Source organism: Nannobrachium achirus (assembly GCF_963921795.1).
Source record: "Nannobrachium achirus genome assembly, chromosome: 14".
NCBI classification, from domain to species: domain Eukaryota; kingdom Metazoa; phylum Chordata; class Actinopteri; order Myctophiformes; family Myctophidae; genus Nannobrachium; species Nannobrachium achirus.
In genome coordinates, this window is record NC_137821.1 from 23,067,127 (window position 1) to 23,087,875 (window position 20,749).

General features: G+C 41.9%; 1 protein-coding gene across 1 annotated transcript; it reads left to right on the plus strand.

Annotated features, from left to right (window-relative positions):
* Positions 1 to 766: 766 nt before the first annotated feature.
* Positions 767 to 20,010, plus strand: LOC308297921 (acetylcholine receptor subunit delta-like; the record flags this gene model as incomplete). Its single annotated transcript, XM_080741485.1, has 18 exons — positions 767 to 847; positions 944 to 1,039; positions 1,472 to 1,600; positions 1,995 to 2,123; positions 2,284 to 2,321; positions 2,538 to 2,572; positions 3,034 to 3,156; positions 8,815 to 8,960; positions 10,505 to 10,549; positions 10,758 to 10,867; positions 11,198 to 11,353; positions 13,876 to 14,000; positions 14,335 to 14,535; positions 15,412 to 15,523; positions 15,959 to 16,073; positions 17,575 to 17,785; positions 18,164 to 18,285; positions 19,828 to 20,010. The coding sequence occupies exons 1-18, from the start codon at positions 815 to 817 to the stop codon at positions 20,008 to 20,010; spliced, it is 2,109 nt and encodes a 702-aa protein (XP_080597611.1). The 5' UTR covers positions 767 to 814.
* Positions 20,011 to 20,749: the final 739 nt, after the last annotated feature.

Consider the following 20,749-nt stretch of genomic DNA (forward strand, 5'->3'; position numbering starts at 1 on the left):
TTATTCAATTTCTTCAACTAGCCTCTGCACTAGCCTGGCATGGCTCGAGCCATGGCTCTGGCAAATAGTATCCAGGCTCAGTCCCATGTGGAAAGAAAATATGTCATATATTCTAAAGATGTACTATATTTTGAGAGGCAAAGCTATTATCTCTTATATTTGTAAAAATACACAGAGTTTCTGTGTTATAGACTTTTTAGTATAGAATCTTGGGTGGCACAGGGGTAAAATACCTACGCTACTCCTACGGGCTGGGGCAGTGCCTGACATTGGGTGTGTGGACCAGGAGGAGTAGGACAGCGATGCTACGTCCCCACATGGGGGCGCTTGTTACTGTCAGGGGAGCCAGTAGGGTACAACAACAGTGGCTTTTTACCCCATTTTAGTCGTTGTTAAAATTAATTACTCCCACACACTCTAATTTCTGTGTTGTCACTGGCACTGCTGTTGTATCCTGCCGACTCACCCACTGGTAGGACGCCCAACACTCCCTGCTGGTGCCACCCCAGCCCGTAGGAGTACATGCAATGACCAACTCCCTCCATGCCCGGCTTCCCTCCCCCAAACACAAGCCAATTGTGCTTGCATAGACACCCGACAAAGCATGATGCACCGCGGTGGATTCCAACCCACAACCTCCATGGTGGTGGGCAGGGACTTTACCACTGCGCCACCAGAGCGCTTTCTGTACTGTGCTTTACTTGTTTATCTTTTTGTTGAGATATTTAAAGGACACCTGAGACACAGGACCACATGCTCTCACTGTTGGAAGCAGACTGATGTGGGTGGACTGTTTTGGACTCTTCCACTCTCAATGGATGTTTCGCATTCTCAATCCTACAGCGTGGTACAGTAACTGTTAACTTATTAGCAGTGACATGGTTTAATTTCTTAACAGGTGAATGGGGCATGTGAAGTATAAGCAACTCTCTTGTTTTTTCAGAGTGATGGCTTTAAGGCATTCTTCATCGCATCAGAACTGGACAGAGATAACAAGATGTACTGTGAGACGTGCAAAACAAAGACACATGCAACCATTGTGAGTATTCTGTATGAAGCACGTACAAGTCAAAGTTAGGTCTGAAGTCTGGAAGAAGCACCCTTTAGCCAGGAATTGATTCTAATCAAGGTTGTACTTGAACAACCTTGACTACATTGGACAATGAACTGAACAATAACATTTTGCAAGACATACTGTAGGACAAGGACAGAATGGTGACAATTTATAAGAAATGGGACAATGACATGACATTGACAATACCATTTTACAAGACATAGGACAATGCAGAACAATTACATTTTACAAGACATGGGACAATGACGAATGAAAATACGAAGAAAATATGATGAAAATACAAGACAAACAACTGTGTGTAAATCACAATGTGCAAACATGAGCCTTCGATATCCTAAAATCTGTGTTTCTGTTCAAAGATATTGTATATTTGTGCTTCTATCTTATATAAACAAGGAAAGCCAGTTAACAAAGGATCCTGAAATTCTGATCCTGCTGCTCAAGAGGTTTGAGTTTGACTGTGGTCAGATGTGCTATGTCAAACTCCACTGTTGCGTGGATGTGCCTCAGACATTACAGACAGAGGTATTTCAACACATTTACATACTTTTACCTTTGGCTGTTTTCATTGATAGGAACTTCTCTCCACATATCGGTCCTCACTAATTCTATCATTATTACTATACGTCTCAGAGGTGGACCGTGGATAGTGTGAAAATGTACCTACCAATGACATCATCAGGGATTTCTAACTTGATTTCAAGCGTATTTTCATTGATGCAACAACCGTGGCTACTATATTAGCTTGCTAATGTTCCAGAAAGGCTGCTGTTTCTTTTAATTTGAAATCCACGTTGATGTTATTGGCAGATTAATTGTCAAAGCTTGACATTAAGTAGACAGAAATTATGACATTTCATTGGGAGGATTGAGAAGTGTTGCTTTAAAATGTCATATTTTGGTTTATCTCTTTAATCAGAATGGCAGATATGACTTCTATGCCTCTGTGGACCACTTTGGGAGCATAAAAGGAGGACACTACACGGCAACAGTCAAATCTTACGAAACTGGAGAATGGTATTGCTTCAATGACACCTATGTTAGAAGGGTGAGGAAATTATTATTTTTCTTTCACTTGCATGCCAGATATTGAAGAGGAGCACCAGTACTATTCAAATGGCTGCTCTGCGTGCATGATAAAGTAATCATTGTGCACTGTAGTGTTTATAGAAAAATTAAGTGACACTATATTCATTTCACATTGACAGATCAAGCCACCATTTGGGCCACGTGACACTGCTTTTAGGTAAACATATTTTCATATTTATTTTCCCTGATCGGTAAATGTGATTGTAGTGACCTGCTTCACATTCATGCCAGGTAGTTGCTCAGTGCAGCGAGCTACAGTGTTGAACCAGTCCGCATGCACAGATTGAAGTTGAAGTGTATTTACACATACAGTAGATGTGGCTGTTCATCTTTTTTCTCATAATTTTTTTCTCATCATCTCCTCCCCAATCAGGTCCAAGAATGCGTATCTGCTCTTGTACCGGAAAGGTAAGATTACAAATATCTAATATTCAGTATTCACATTAGTCAAAGCAGCAAATTAAAAACTACCTTTGTGAGGTGGCTTTGTTTGATATTTACCTACCGTAACTGTATACAGTACAGATAGACAATCACTCTCTCTCCACATCACTGCAGATTTCTCCACTAGAGGGTGCTGTTCAGTTAATAACTGTACAGATTTATGCACATAGCCTACTACTGTATATACATATCAGTAATGGTGGATTCAAGCCCCCAGTTCTTTATTGCAGCACTTTATTGCAACATTTTAGCCAATAAAGCCTTGGTTTGACATGCTGTATGAATAATGTAATGCATCAATACAGCTTTAATGCATTATGTGAATATATTAATGATGATTATTGTTGTTGTTGTTTATGTATTTATTCAAACCTCTGTGCTGAAACCAAGTAGGGTGTGTCAACATCTGCTGTTACTCTTCACAGTGGCCTCAACAGATGCTCAAGTAAAATACGAAGCTAACCTGGAACTCCGAAAGCCTGAGCAAAAGTGTGAGGAGTCATCATGGTGGGACAATGATATGGAGATGAAGACACAGAGGGAGGCGAGTGTTCATAGAAAGATGAACAAACAGCAGAATCAGTTTGGATTTGAAGTGCCGCCTGAAGATCCATTACCTCACTTATTTCAGGAAACATGTGATGTAGCTTATTGGCAAGAACCACGCAGTTCTAAGTTTACCCATGAGGACCACCTGGATAATGTTAAAAAAGCAGTGAAGCAGACCATGATGACTAGACTGGATGATGATGTAAAAATGGCAATGGCAGTGTACCCTGCAGAGAGAGGAAAAACCAAAGAAATCAACACCAGGGAACATCAAAGGGTTCATAAACCACAGAGGTACTATAATGCTTTATCAGAGGTTGACTACTGTCATCCTAGGTTAAACACTGTAGAGCAGTATAGTGCCTATCCATGTGACAACATGGCTGATGGACGCAGCTATTGTAAAGATGGTACAGTAAGCCCAGATATAGCCATCAAGAGTGTCCAAGATGAAAAAACTGAGGGTTTATCTGACACAAACATACACAGAGATCTTAAACAAGGTGATACACATTTCTGTCATACCTCTCCCAGTGGCACATCTGGATTTTCACAGTTGTCCAGACAAACACAGAGCCTCTTTATGGAGTCAAAACCCATGGGCAATTTACCTGTGTCATTTAGAAACGAATGGTATGCTCCTTGTCCCCCTTCTGCATTGAGCCCCTCTAAAAATGCCAGGAGTAACAAGTCTTCAACTTTGCAGGGAGAAAAGAAAAAACCACCATGGAAGTACTGAATTAGGATATAGTGGAGATTGACAAAAGCATAAACAGGGGACAATTAAACAACTTGGTATCCTCAAATGAAAAACAAGCATTTGTTCTCGTAACTTAAATTCAGCATTTTAATTATTTACTTTGGAGGTTATGTTCAGTTGTGTTTTAGTTAGAAAGGCAACCACATCATTCTCAACACAAATACATGTACGTTTAACTTGTCTCAAAAGTCTGTATTTGTTAATCCATACAGTATCTGGTATATTTCGGAATACTTCACATATAGTATAATTTTGTGTCATAAAGATATTTATTTTAAATTTCAGTTTAGATTATACCTTTATTTAATTATTATTTAAGTTTCGCAAAGCACATTCTGTTCACTGTCTGTGAGGTCTTGTAGTCTCTATTGAGCCAAATTGATATTCTATTTTTTTATGCACTGTGAATATTGTCAATATTTTAGTTTGCACCATTTTTACAAATTATACAATTATTGTATTTGCTGATTGCTGATGGTATAATTTTTTTCTGATATTACTTGATGTTAAGCAAACTAAGTAAAATCTGCACAACAAATAACTCTCCTTTGCAGATATTTATTGTAACATTTAGAGCGACCACGCTCAATGTTTTTTTTTTCTTTTTCTTAATGTCAGACTTCTGCTATTCTGAGGGAGTTACATTAAGTAAAGGTCTGCAGACAGCAGTTAGTTAGTGTGTGGATGTTTTATATGCTGCTTAGCCTATTTGGCAAACCTGTGTTTTTATCCAGGACCCTGCCTAGTAGGCATGGGATGTCTGTATGTGTGTCTTTGTTTGGCACTTTGGAGCCTCACAGTGCATCGATCATCGCTGCAGGGTAAGACATCTTTCATCACTGCAGGTTATGAGATTGACTTACCGGTATCTTTCATTGTGTACAAATGTCAGTCATTAGTCAACTGAACTCTTCACTGCTGTCGCCTCCAGGCAGCTACAAGCTCACAACGGCTTGTATTGCTTGCGAGGCGTTCTGAGCATGGAAGTGTCCTTGTATTTATTTCACTGGAGTTTGGGTGAGTCTGTCAAGGTGCACTGGGGTACAGACAATCAGATGTAATTTGAACAGCAGAATGGTTGTAAAGCAATATTATTAAGAGTAACAGGTTTAAGACCTTTAACACTAATATTTTTAACTATTGTATAGTTTAACTTAATCAATACTTAAAACTATCAACATTCTTAGTGAGCCCACACTGTTTCTTCAGGAACAGTACTTTGTAGTTACTTGTGAAATGGGCTTCCGCACATAGGTAGCTGATATAATAGTAGCATTTGAAGGTGATTTGTCTTTAGGATGTTTTGCATATCAGCTGTTCTCCCTCGCCAAACATTTCCTGCAGACTCTTTATGAAGTAATTGGTGAGTCATGGGAGTTTGACACCCTGCTGTTGTACAACTCCAGGGGTGTCATGTCACCTGGAGAATTTGAGTACAACAAATTGAATTTCTTTTGGCAAGAAATGCTCAGGTTCAGGTTCAGGTTTATTGTCACACGCATATCCATACAGGTACAGACATACAATGAAATGCTTGTGCCAGGAGCACTCTCAGCCTTATTACACACACAAACAACAACCCAACAACAAGACAACAACAAGTCACCCAAGACAACCCAATTCATTCATTTTTCAAATTGTTGATAGGATCGGACGGATATAGACTCAGGAGGCCAGTTGTCTATTACCCCCACCCCCTACCCCACATCCAGAATAGACATGGGCGTGTGGGCATGTAAACACTGCTGTAGTTCTAAAGAATGTGTGAGTGTGAGTCAATAAAGCACCTGTAGACATTTTTATCATACAGGATTTACAGACTCCAGGGGCCCCTGGTAGTCAAGGATGGATTATAATCCATCCATTTTGGGATGAACAATGAAGTCCCCTAATTTCTTATTTATTTCTCATCGGATTAAATGACATAATTGCTAGTATAGGCATCATTACAGCACTGATGTGGTCAACGCTTTCGATAGGTCCCCAGAGTCGGCGTTGCACCTGTTGAGATAATGGCTGGTTCATTTAATAGAGGGTGGACGCTGCACCCGTGGCTGTCAGTCACCAGACAGAGAGGTCGCTGAGGACTCCGGACCGAAACACTGTCCACAACAATTCTATAATGTTTTTTTGTCGCAGCAAGAATGAACTTTAAGACTGTTGTTCCAGTCACGGTGTTCCTGCTCGTTCTCCTGTCATCTGGTATGTCTGAAGCTATTTCATGTTGCTGAGATAGCTTTCTTCTTCTTTTTAACCCATATGTTTCTTTTTTTTACTAATTCTTTGCTTTAATAAAGTTATGTTTTGTTTTGTAGCAACTCTGAATACCTAGGAAAGCAAACTCTAAAGCTTATGTTTTATTATTATCATAATATTTATTATTACGTTTAAGTAGGGGTGACCTTTATGATGACCTGTTGAGCACAATTATGTGTCTAAAATAAATATTGAGACCCTCGTCCTCAGGACACTTCCATGTCATCGATGTATTCAAATTTTGAAAATATAAACTTGTGCAGGATTATAGAAATATTCTGTCTGCTTCAAACTTATCAGGCAAAAACTCAGTAAGACTAAAGTTACCATACTCTTATCTAAAAAGCATGGCTACAGGTAATTGTCTATTTCAAATTATTTTGGCCCTCAAAAAAGTTGCTCAATGCTCACCACCTGACAGCAGGGGCCACGATAATCTGAAATATCCACAAATTCACTACTATTCAGGCATGTGTGTTTTACACATGGACTAGCTGTATACTGTATGTGTGTCTCATGCTGTGTATACACACACACACACACACAGATGTACTGTAAGTAGAAGTAAAGGTACTTGTGAAAAGAAATGACTGTGGTAAAAGTACTCATTCAACTAATTACTCAAGTAAAAAGTACAGGCTCAGAAATGGACAGAGTAAAAATAAGAAGTATTGTTTACCGGATGTTTCTGTGCAAAGCCAACTGTAACAGAATTTGAAGGCTATTAAACTTAAAAGATCCCCACCAAAAACACATCTTAAAACTAAAAATAAAACAATTAAAAACAGAGATAAAGGTCACACACACACACACACACACACACACACACACACACACACACACAAAAGAGATAAAATGAACAACTGTACTTCAAACAAACAGCAAGAGATACTATCCTCCTTTAAAACGCTCTCAAAGAACACTTAGGTGGCTGCAACTCTAAACCAACCCCCCACCCCCCCCCCCCCCCCCCCCGACCTGTTTACTATATCCTACACTCTAAAAACTGCTGGGTCAAAAACAACTCAACTTGGGTTATTTTTGATCCAACTCACGGGTCAAATAGGGACCGATGCCCAGTTTGGTTATTTTAACGCAAGACAAGAAATTTGGTTATGAATGTTGACCCATAATTTGGGTCAAATAAATAACCAAATGACTTGTTTAAAATGACCCACGATTGTAGTCAGTATAACCAAAGTTTTGGGTTGAGTGGGCAAAATGAATACAACCTACATATGCATGGTCTGGAGAATGACAATGCCAATATTATCTGGCATTAACATAATATCAGAAATGTTTCAGGGTTTCTTCTCAGATGATTTGTTCAAAGTTTAGTAAAATCAACATAAAACTGCATAAATAAATATACATGCAACAATGTTGATAATACTATAATCAGAATAGTTTAGAGAAGATAAACAAAATAATCTCAAAATTACCATGATTTCTTCTCTTTCAGACCAGCTGGGGGAGGGAGCTCAACCCTAAGCTAGCAGCCAAGCACTTACGGTTAGGGTTTAGGCTCAAATACTGACAAATCAAATTCAGACATATGACAGTCAGCTTGCCGAGACAGACACATGGATATGACATATTTAGCATTTTTAGCTCCCAACAGCTTAGAAAATGTCTCTGGAAACCGAGACAAATGCTTTTCCCAGCATGCTTTGCAAACAGGTTTATGGTGCCTGTCCCCTGATTGGCCCAAAGCTAGACCACTGACCCAAGTATATGGGTTACCACTAACCCCAAAAACGGGTCACCCCCAGATAAATATTACCTAACTCGAACAACCCTGGAATTGGGTCAATATAATATCCCAATAACTCAAGGAAGGGTTGTGGCTCTGAGAAATGACCCCGAAATTTGACCTAACACAAATGACCCATGATTTGGGTCAAGAAATGACCCATGAGTTTTTAGTCTGTACATATTTTTTTATTTCTGATTTCTAACTGTTATACTGTATGATGTTTTGCATAGGGAAGTAACGAAGTAAAGTACTACTTTACTTCCCATCTCTGTATATAACAAGTAAAGCGCCCTAATGGAGAGAAGCGATGAAACAACAGAGACTGACACAATATGTCCATAGATGGGCATTCCCAGATGGGCTTAATATTGATGACAGCAGGGATCTCCATATATGGGTCAAAAAGGACAAGGACAGAATTAATTTGAAAGTGTGACTCACGTTGCGACAACCCCACTGGTTATCATGAGACTGACAAGATATGTCCATATATGGGCATTCCCAGATATGGGCTTAATATTGATGACATCAGGGATCTAGGCCATATATAGGGAGAGAAGCGATGAAACAACAGAGACTGACACAACATGTCCATACATGGGCATTCCCAGATATGGGCTTAATATTGATGAGAGCAGGGATCTCCATATACAGTATGGGCATAAAAGGGACAAGGACGGAATTCATTTGCAAGTGTTACTCACGTCGCGACAACCACACTGGTTATCATGAGACTGACAAGATATGTCCATATATGGTGACAGACGGACATGATCTGCAGGTTTTCACACTAAATGTGACCTGCGGTCGCAACAATATACAGTTACTGTATCTGTCTGTCTCTGAGGGTGTGTCTGTGTGTGCGTGTGTGTTATTGGTTTCAAGGGAGCTGGGGCAGGAATCAGGAGGAGCGTCTGATCAACTACCTGTTCAAGGAGCGCCGCTACAACCGAGAGTTACGGCCTGCTGAGAATCAACAAAAACCTGTAGATGTGTACCTCGCTCTCACTCTCTCCAATCTCATCTCGCTGGTATGCTGTGTGTGAATAACTTGTAGGATTGCGATATACTTAGGCCTAATAAAATCCAGTAAACACATTTTACTTATCTCTCGTAATCCTGTAATATCATTAAAACTCACTTGCCAGTATCAAGTAAAATGCTATGTACCACTAAACGTAACATTTGTGAAGATATCGCTATAATTATGTAAATGTTACTAATTTGCTGTTAATGAATGTTACCAAATAAATCTAACCACTCTCTCTATGCATTTGATATACTTTAATCACAAATCACACAACTAAATAAAATTATTGTCAACAATAATATATAGAAGAATAGAATAACAATCCTATCCCAACTCCTACTTGTGTGCGTATTCATGGATATGTGCGTAAAAAGAAATTATAACCATTTGATCCTATTTGGATAATCCAGTTTTCTGATTCACCCAGCTGATTGCTACTGGGTGTTCAGACTACAGTGCAGGGGATGAGAAGTTAGGGGTTAAGTGTCTTTCGACACATAGCCAGGACTGGAAATCAAACCTGGAACCTTCTGTTTTCCAGTCGGATTCTCATTCACCCTTTCAGCTATGGCCTCTGTACACATTCAGCTGTGTGTGTCAGTGTGTGTTTGGAATGATAATCGTGCAGGATCAACATTGTACAATTACTCTATTTTTAGCCGAGGAGTCACAAAATATAGAAGGGCATGTCACATGACACAAACAGCAGGAGATGGTGATTTAACCTAACAAAGCTATACTGTAGTATTGACATAACCACAATTCTAAAGGTCAATAGTTTTACAGTAAGCAACATTGATAAACCATTGCCTCTTAGGTGCATATCAGTTTCCCACCCACCCACTCCAACCCAATGTTCTTGTCTCCAAGTATTCCACTGTATCAAAGTTAAAACAATTATCAGTTTGGGTGTACATTAGCAAAGTTTTGATTGTGTCAATATTACCCTGAAAGATGCTTTTCAAATATTCATTTACCTTACAGCCCCCTGAAATGGGATAATTGGGAACATTCAAACTGGCACTCTGGACTAGTGCACGTCTATTAAAACCATAAAGCATTTTTAAACAGCTGAAATTAAATGTTAACTTTTTCCTATCCATATCTGTAATAACCATCAATGACACTAAAGTCCTTCGTTCAGTTTGTTGAACCAAACGGAAAACATTTAAACGGGACGACATTGACGTCGTAACAATAGTTCCACATTACTATTTTTGTCAAGTGCCTTACACACTACTAGGAACAAGTGTTTATAATTAAACAGATATTGATAGTCACACTGGTTTTCTAAGTCGGCTAAGTCGGCTCCAATGGAGATGTGGCTGTGTTTTTGCAAGTAAGATGGAGAAGTGAGTTGGGTTGTATTGTACCTACAGTACCAGCAGATGCGATTAACAGTACTTGCTACAGGGATAACACACACACACACACACACACACACACACACACACACACACACACACATATATATATTACATTTCTCCCATTATAAATGATAACATCAGGCATCACCTTGCTTTTATTCTTCTCTTCCTCCCCTAGAAAGAGGTAGACGAGACACTGCTGACCAATGTCTGGCTTGAACATGTAAGTCAATCAGAACTTGTTCACCTTACATGTGACGTATATATGTTCATAAAAAACCTCCAGTTCATTATTGTAATCCTGCTTTTGTGTGTGTGTGTGTGTGTGTGTGTGTGTGTGTGTGTGTGTGTGTGTGTGTGTGTGTGTGTGTGTGTGTGTGTGTGTGCGTGCGTGTGCGTGTGTGTGCGCGTATACATGTGTGTTTTGACAGATTTGGAATGACTACAGGTTGACGTGGAATGAGTCAGAGTTTGATGACATAAGCATCCTTCGTCTCCCACCCAACATGGTGTGGCTGCCAGACATTGTTCTGGAGAACAAGTGAGATTCATTCCCATCATTTCTCTTTCAACAAATATATTTCGATCTGTACTACTGGGGCAGAATTACAGCTTCCAAACAGGGGCTTGTATGCAGAAGATCTAGGATCTAAAACAGCAAAACAAAAGCTCACAGTCAGCCTCACTGTGCGTGCGTGCGTGCGTGCGTGTATTTGAACTGTGAGAAAGTGGAGTGCAGCGCTCCCTCTGCAATGTTCCTTCAAATGTTGTAGCATACAGTACACCTTCAATGTTAATAACATGAAACTTTGTCATAATGCTTGTTTTTGGCCATTCACATTATTTTACATATGTAATAATGGTGTTTCAGCAACGATGCCCAGTTCAAGGTGGCTTACTTCTGCAATGTGCTGGTAGAATCCACCGGTAAGGTGTCCTGGCAGCCTCCGGCCATCTTCAGGTCATCCTGCTCCATCAATGTCAACTTCTTCCCCTTTGACTGGCAGAACTGCACCCTCAAATTCTCGTAAGACCAATGGTTCAAGTTAATTGTTAGAAGTGTTGTGGAATTCTGGATCAATCAGTAATTGATGAGGCAATTAGGAGACCACCATACACTTCTAGGTGGTGATGGTTATGCGTTATTGCGACCGTAGGTCGCATTTACTACCAAAACCTCCACCGGCTGTCTGTGAGTGAGTGAATGAGTCACACGTCACACGTCACACTTTTGCCCTGCTCATATCTCCACAACCGTTGCCCCGATCCATGCCACATTTTGCACACACACTCCTTGACTGCCAAACTACAACCTCCAAGGACCCCCGGAGCCCCAGATGTAAAAAATGCCCAAATGTGCTCACACGTCACACATCACACTTTTTCCCTGCTTATATCTCTGCACCCGTTGACCCGATCCATGCCAGATTTTACACACACACTCCTTGCCTGCCAAACTACAACCTCCAAGGACCCCCGGAGCCCCAGGGACCTGGGGGTCCCTGGGGGACCCCCAGATGTAAAAAATGACCAAATGTGCAAAAATGACCAAATGGACACCCCAACGGGGCTGCTCACGGGGAATTCCCGGGGACCACCGACTCCTGGTGCTCCAGAACGGATGCAAAAGTGGTGGCGCCCCCAGTGGAGGACCCCCTGCCACTGCAGCGCACATAAAATGCCGTAACTTGGGCTAGGAGCGTCCGGGAGAGCCGGGGCCGGTACCTATTCGTCCGCCAAGGCAACGCGGAGACCCCACCCCTCATTTCTCACATGGCCCTATTCTAGCGCCACCTTCAGGCCGATTTTTAAAACACATTTTTGGACACTGCTCCTACAGTTTTTGCCCTAAAATCACGAATATCACTACACAGCATGTCTACACTCATGTCATCAACATGGATCAGGAAGATTTTGGAAAAACACATTTTTGCCCTATTTGTGGAGATAAGCCACCTACGGTCGCTTATCTCCCGATTAGGGAGTCTTACTGGTGTACTGTATATAATATCATGGGGAGAAGAACAATCACACTCATCATGTCAGTGGTATGGTAGACGGCTTAATGCCGAAACACATCCGTTGTTGCTGGTTGAGCTGCAGCACACCATGCCGACTTAAATATACAAATAAAAGTGCCTTAAAGGACAGTTCTGTGAGTGCTGCTGTTCTCTTTTAGAATGTTATCTATCGTACGGTTACCTTTCTAGACCATGCACTCGATAAGAAGTTTAGTATTATTGAAACAAGTTGGAGTCTTGCTCGCACCCTTGATTGAAATAAGTTAAATCAGAGATCACAGTTATATTGTAGCTGCTTCAAGGACGAGTTGAACCATAACAAGATAGGCTGTACCAAAACAATAGCTATCAGGCCCCGTGGAGTCATTTAGACTCTTACAAGCTACATATCATAATGTATTTCAGAAGTAGTATAAGAGATGGTAAAATATAAAGGTTATACATAGGCAGCCATATAATGTCTTCCTCGGAAGGTATTAGTAGGTATGGGAAATTAATGTTGCACTAAATCCCCACCCCCCCCCCACTAAAGTCTCAGGAATAAAAAGAAGGATAAAAGAGTGAAAGATAAAACATAGTTAGCTCAACAGCCAGGATTAGGATTGTCTCATTTAGTCACAAACACAAACACCTGCCACTTAATAAACCCTGCCACTGCTCCCATGAGCCACTCTCCCCATCTCCACCCAAATCACACTCAAGGGCTATATGCACAGCAGCCACATTGAAAAGAAATTGGGCCCCTTCCATACTTCCTTCACAGGTGTTAACCTATGATACTAATGGAGGCCTCTTTTCCATTCTGGTCAAACAGAGTCAGGGTGCTGATATTGTGTATGTTGGCTCACTGGAAACTCTCCTGTTGCTGCTACACCAATGGCCCCTTATGTGTCTGTAACTCTGAGGGTGTACAAATGAACACTCTGAGATTTCACCACCAAATGGACCCAAATCTCGCTTTTTCGACGTCCCATCATTTCCACTAAGGGAGTTGGCAGGCTAGCTACTCACCAGCGTCAGGGTTACTGTTACTGAGGTTAGGGTTAGGCTTAGGCATAGAGGTTAACATTCACCAGCCTTGGCAGGTTAGCTACTCACCTGCGTCGACAGTTTAGCATTTCACCAGGTTAACATTCACCCGTGTCGAAATACTGGGACGTAGAACAAATGTTATGTTGAAATATCGACACGCTCCCCATTTGGTTCCATTTGTACACTCTCAGAGTTATGATGGTCCTTGAAATTAAGAAGTTTGAGAACCAACCTGTGCTACACACATAGAACAGAGCCATTAGTATCATTGGTAACACCTGTGAAAGAAGTATGGCAGGGGCCCTATTTCATTCCAATATGGCTGATGTGCATAGAGCTACTTTTACTTAGGACCCGAGTACTTCAAGCTGCGTCTCAGGTCCTTAAATCAAATCTTTTTCCTATTTCCTATTTCCTTGCTTGTATGTTAGTCCCTCCCAATACTCCTAACACATACTGTAGGCCTACATTGATTTGAACTCCATTTCCCCTGCAGCTCTCTGTCCTACAATGCCAAAGAGATCACCATGCGACTGAAGCAGGCGTTTCCTGAGGGGGACGAAGAAGAGACAAATAAATTCACAGTGGAGTGGATCATCATTGACCCTGCCAGCTGGACAGGTAGAGGACCCCAGTCCGCAACACACAGACATTGTCTATGTTTGTTCTGTGTTTTTCCCCCCCCCCCTGTTTTATGTGAAAGGGGTTGGGGAAATGGTCGATGTCCCTTAACCACTTGAACATTAGCCAAAAATAGGAAAACTACAAGATCACAACGCGTCACACTCACAACGTGACCCGTTGGCATCTTGTAGCTCGTCTACTCTTGGCAATGAGATTTGGTGTAGAGTGAACCAGCGTACCAAAGTAGTTACAAATCAGGCCAATTTTTACAACACGTGAGTGTTGTTTTGTGTATTTATACTCTGTTCCATGCCCTCTTCTTTGTCGTCAGAGAACGGGGAGTGGGAGGTCATCCACCGCCCGGCCAAGAGGAACATCTACAAGCACATTCCCATGGAGAGCAGCAAGCACCAGGACATCACCTTCTACCTCATCATCAAGCGGAAGCCCCTCTTCTACATCATCAACATCATCATCCCCTGTGTGCTCATCTCTTTCCTCGCCTCGCTGGCATACTATATTCCTGCTGACAGTCAGTGCAACTACAGTAGTACAGTTTAAAAGACGTGTCAAAGTATCAAATGTTAATTCATCCCTGTATGCTTTGTTGACCGGAGGTCCCCCAGGGGTCCATACTAGGCCCCCTCCTTTTCCCCTCTACACCAACTCTTTGTTGAAAATAGACAATCTAGCTCAAGATGTGAGCTTGTAGAATTTCTGCAAAGTTAAAGGTTTTATTTCAGGGGTCATCAACACGTTCTTACACAGACTGTGATGGACAAACATTATCCGTGGCAAGGCTTGTAAATGTCTGTGGCCCAATTTATTTTATTTTAATTATATATATTTTTAAAAGCCCCGTCAGGGCCAGGCCTTAATTTTCAGGCCCGTTGAGAACGCTGACCTGGTCGAGTCATCATTGTGTTATCAGAACAGGTCAGCTATATCCTTCTGCTGAGCTGGTCAAGTCATCATTGTGATGTCAGAACAGGTCAGTGCAAATTAATTCATTTCATGTCAGAAGAGAGTGAGGTGTGACAGACAGACAGGATTTGCCTGACTCTCAAAAGAGGTAAAACTGCTAGGTCGACAAAATTAACACTGCACAAAGCATTGCATTGTGAGCTTGTAGATCGTCTATTTTCATCAAAGAGGTTTGCTTTAGTTACAGAGAAATACTAGTGGACCTAGCATAGAGCCTTGGGGCACCTCAGTCAATTAAGTGTGTACTGTAGGGTTTACGTTTTTGGAACAGCAACCAACAGCAGATACTGTGTACGTGTGAATACCTGTGCTGTAAATATCTGTCTTTATTTTTTGCCTGCTTTCCGTTTGTTTGCATGAGCGTGTGTGTGTGTGTGTGTGTGCGTGCGTGCGTGCGTGCGTGCGTGCGTGCGTGCGTGTGTAGGTGGTGAGAAGCTGACTCTGTCCATTTCTGTGCTGCTGGCTCAGTCCGTATTCCTGCTGCTGATATCACAGAGGCTGCCGGAGACCTCCATGTCCATACCACTCATCGTCAAGTAGGCCCAGGGTTCCATTTGCTGGGTGGGATGTGGGAAATCCATGTCTCTACTTCTGCACCCCCTCTGGTCATCCATTGTTATGGCCAGTGGGGTTATGTTATTTTTCTATTTTTGACCTGTCTATTTTGAATATGGGGCTCAATTTATTATTTAACCTTCATAGATGACAAATGAAATCCACTGAGACTCCACGGTCACGGAAGTGCTGTAAATGACCCAATGAGACACACACACACACACACACACACACACACACACACACACACACACACACACACACACACACACACGCACACACACACACACACACACACACACACACACACACACACACACACACACACACACACACACACACACACACACACACACACCCTGCCTGATAAATGGTGATTCCCACTATGGATGCTGAGTGTGTTTGTGCATTGTCAGGTACCTGATGTTCATCATGGTGGTGGTGACAGTGGTGGTGTTGAACTGTGTAGTTGTTCTAAACCTGCACTTCAGGACTCCTTGCACTCATGTCATGACAGAACGGACAAAGAAGGTACAGTACAGTGCACACGTTTACCAAAACCAATTCGAATGCTTAACTACATGAAACCTAACGTAACTATTCTGGGCATGGCATAATAGTGGTATAATAGGCGAACACCCAGAAGAGAATACAGTAGGCAAGACTGTAGATTTTTGCTACTTTTGTGAAACACTCTGGCAGTGGTATGACAAAGTAGGGCATTCATTTACAATAAAAAACACACCTCGATGTTGTTCCCCAAATGGAAGGAAAGTTTTAAGCCTACTCTTAAACATAGGGTCCACAGGAGAGGAGCCTGATAGTTGAAAGTTCTCTCGGTGTTTCCAGGAGCCACAAAGTAAGCTTTCGTTTACATTCTTTTAAGACATAATACTAATATTTTGCTGTTGGATTGACCTGTCTGAGGAGATCAGACTGGCACATCAGCAAACTTACCTTTATTGAATAGCATTTTTATGAGCTTTGATTGTCTTTGAATTTGTGTTCTATTTATTTGTTTTACCTGGTCTGGTTGACCTATTTTCCTTTAATCAATGTCCTCTTATAAGCACATTGTTGCGACCGTCAGGTCGCAGTTTAGTATCAAAACCTCCACCGGCCGTCCGTCCGTCCGTCCGTCGGTCACACGTCACACCTTTGCCCTGCTCATATCTCCGCATCAGTATGACATCACACTGCTTGGTGTGTGCCGTCAGGGTCATTTGTGTACGGTGTGATGTCATACTGATGTCAGCAGTGTGATGTCATACTGATGTCAGCAGCTATGTCTCTATATATGGAGTTATATGTTGTTCGTGTCCAAATATGGGGCTTGTGAGGTCAGACTTAGTGAGATTCGTCGGTTATCTCCATATATGGAGGGAGAACCAGCTTATGAGCCGATGAGTTGTGTCAGAGTCGAGATCCTGCTTGCATCTAATCTGTCGGTAGATAATGCCGGTCTTATATAAGGGTCATTTGTGTACGGTGTGATGTCATACTGATGTCAGCAGTGTGATGTCATACTGATGTCAGCAGCTATGTCTCTATATATGGAGTTATATGTTGTTCGTGTCCAAATATGGGGCTTGTGAGGTCAGACTTAGTGAGATTCGTCGGTTATCTCCATATATGGAGTGATGTGTTGGTTATCTCCATATCTGGAGATTCAACCTTCAACGATTTTGACATCTTGTTACTAATCTGTCGGTAGATAATGCCGGTCTTATATAAGGGTCATTTGTGTACGGTGTGATGTCATACTGATGTCAGCAGTGTGACAGGAGATAAGCGACCAACGGGAGTCTTACTGGTAGATATAGTTTGAAAGGTGCACTGTTATTGCCGCTATTTGTTATATTACTATTGATATATCCTATACAGTGAACCTTCTCCCACCTCTGAATCCAGGCCAGAGAGACACATGCCAATGATGTTCTGAAGGGCACTGTGTCACTGTGGGTTCTATAACTATAATCTCTGCCTTCCGGCAACAGCCAACGCTCAAACACTGCCTCTCGTCTACAAGTAGATCTTCCTGGAGTGGTTGCCCCGCCTCCTGCGTATGTCCCACCCCGAGGAGGCCAAGCCAAGTTGGGATGGGGCGTTACCACGGCGATCCAGCTCAGTGGGCTACATGGCCAAGGCGGAGGAGTACTACAGAATCAAGTCCCGCAGCGAGCTGATGTATGAGAAACAGTCTGAGAGACATGGGCTGAGGGCCAGAGCTACCGCCACTGCTGGTACTCCTGACCACTCACACAGTCACACGCACACACACACCATCTCCATAACAAACTATTGCCATTGACATTAACGTCATCACATACTATATACTCATGCATGTACTCATACATACAGTATACACACTACAGTTCCATTGCTTCAAAACACTGACATAGACCTGAATACATTGTGTGTGTGTGTGTGTGTGTGTGTGTGTGTGTGTGTGTGTGTGTGTGTGTGTCTGTCTGTCTGTCTGTCTGTCTGTCTGTCTGTCTGTCTGTCTGTCTGTCTGTCTGTCTGTCTGTCTGTCTGTCTGTCTGTCTGTCTGTCTGTCTGTCTGTCTGTCTGTCTGTCTGTCTGTGTGCTTGTGTGCACGTGTGCGTGTGCGTGTGAAGAGGTGAAACCCCCAGAGGGTGAGGAGGAGGACACAGAAAAGCTGTATGGTGAGATGAAACCTGCTGTAGATGGAGCCAACTACATCATCAAACTCATGCACGACAAGAATGGCTACAACACGGTGAGACGCTGGATATAATGCAATACAATACAATGCAATAGTGTTTCAGTTTATGCACTTCTCTGCTTTGTTTTAATCGTTTCTTTTGTAAAAAAAAATAATTTATGCATTGCTGGAATCTGTTTCATCTGCTCTGTTCAGGTGTATAATATTTAAAGTTAAGTTGAAAAGTCAATCTTTTTTTATAATAATACAAATATCAATAGGAAATAAACTAAACTGAACAAAATTAAAATGGATGATAGACCAAATTGTATTACTGGTAAACATAATCCAGGGGTTCCCACCTGGGGTCGTAGGACACTGACGGTGGGGTCGCGAAATTATAAAAAAAAAAAAAAAGGTTACTCACCTGAATAAAATTCAACAGAATGAGTGAAATACAATGTAAATATATGATTACAAATACATTTTAACCATAATTTTTGCAAACCCCCTACTAGTCGGGGGCCTTAGGGAGATAGAATGGTAATTTTGTGCTAATCAGTCTAAAAGCGCCAAATTTTCCACAGATGTAGCCCAGGGCATGCTATAATGATTTAGCGAGGGCGCTCGAGTTTGCGACCTTCGGGGTCGTCACAGCGGCCAAATGAAGTCGGGCTCCCATCGACTTTCTATACAGGAGGAAAATACCCAGAAAAACATTTTCTTTTTCTGGGTATTTAAGTAGGATGTGAGGGGTCTAACTAGGGGTTTGTCATGATGCTGAATCCATTGCAAGCATTTGTTTTGCACAAAAAACATTCCTTGGGCTAAAAATGGCGCCAGAAAATGATGGTTTAGTGATGAAAAGTGATGAGTCATCACTTTTCACAGTTTTGTGGGCATTTTCTGGGGCCATTTCTAGCCCAAGGAATGTTTTTTGTGCAAAACAAATGCTTACAATGGATTCAGCATCATGACAAACCCCTAGTTAGACCCGTCACATCCTATTTAAATACCCAGAAAAAGAAAAGTTTTTCTGGTTATTTTCCTCCTGTATAGAAAGTCGATGGGAGCCCAACTTGATTTGGCCGCTGTGGCGCCCTAGCTAAATCATTAGAGCATGCCCTGGGCTACATCTGTGCAAAATTTGGTGCTTTTAGAATGATTAACGTGAAAAAAAAAAACCCTAAGGCCTCCGACTATACGTAGCTAGCCCTAAGCTTAATACAGGAGTCTTTATACAGCACCACTTCTCTAGCTGGATACCCTAAACTCCTCCTCCTGCAATTCCCATATCAAACTCCTGGGCATTCCTAGCCTCCTTCTGAGGATTCTGCTGACTTTCCTCTTCAAGCACTCCACATTAATGTAGGGGCCTCATAACAACAGCAGTGGCCAGAGCATCCTTGGCAGGATACCATGCTGGTAGATCCAAGCCTTGAACTCATCATCAACCAGCTCTTCAGCTCCTGTCAATATAGCACTTGCTGAAGAGGAATAAAATCTTCCAAAAGTTAATCTGGAATACATGTATGTCAGATGTTATTTCAACAGACTTAAATTAAGTGCGTACTTTTTCTTAACCCCTTTATCTTCTTTTTTTCATCTTTTGCTCAGGAGAAGGACAACTGGAGTGGTGTAGCCCGTACAGTGGATCGTCTGTGTCTGTTCATGATAACTCCGATCATGACATTGGGAACCATCGTCATCTTCCTCATGGGTCACTGCAACCACCCTCCTCCCCTGCCTTTTGAAGGAGACCCTCATGACTACGGAGAAAACAGTACACGTTTGCTATAACGAGGTGCATGCACAGACATACCTACTTCGCCGTGCACACACCCATGCACACACACACACACACACACACACACACACACACACACACACACACACACACACACACACACACACACACACACACACACACACACACACACACACACACACACACAACACACACACACACACACACACACACACACACACACACACACACACACACACACCTACTATAAAACATCTGTGAGTATACACTGTTTATATAGATGCAGACACATGCAGACATCAACACAAGTGAATGTACACAGTACTTGCCTACAGTACAAAGACAAGCAAAGGTAATCCTTGTTTTAGTCATGTCCGTTATTACTGTATCCTTGCAGAAAGCTTGCTGATTTTTCACTTACACTAAGTCTTTTTGTTAGTTGTGTGTTATTTTCCCAATTTGTATGTGTGTTTTACTTTAGCAGATGCAATGATATCAGTTATTGGGTGAATATGCCCTTTGTGGTCTTCAAAACAAACATTAAAGTTGAATTAAGTTGTACTCACATTGTGCAGTGCCCTATATGTACTCTGTGTAGTAGCCTTACATTAAGACACATTCTGCCGAGACTTTCGCATTGTGACTTTGGGGCGACAGGCAGAAGCATCTTACCGAGTAGTCAGACAGGTCGGGGGCATGGTCGGCAAAACTGCTATTGCGGCTCTACACATGCACAAATGCGAAATATAGCTTCCGGACAAGTTCTGCAGG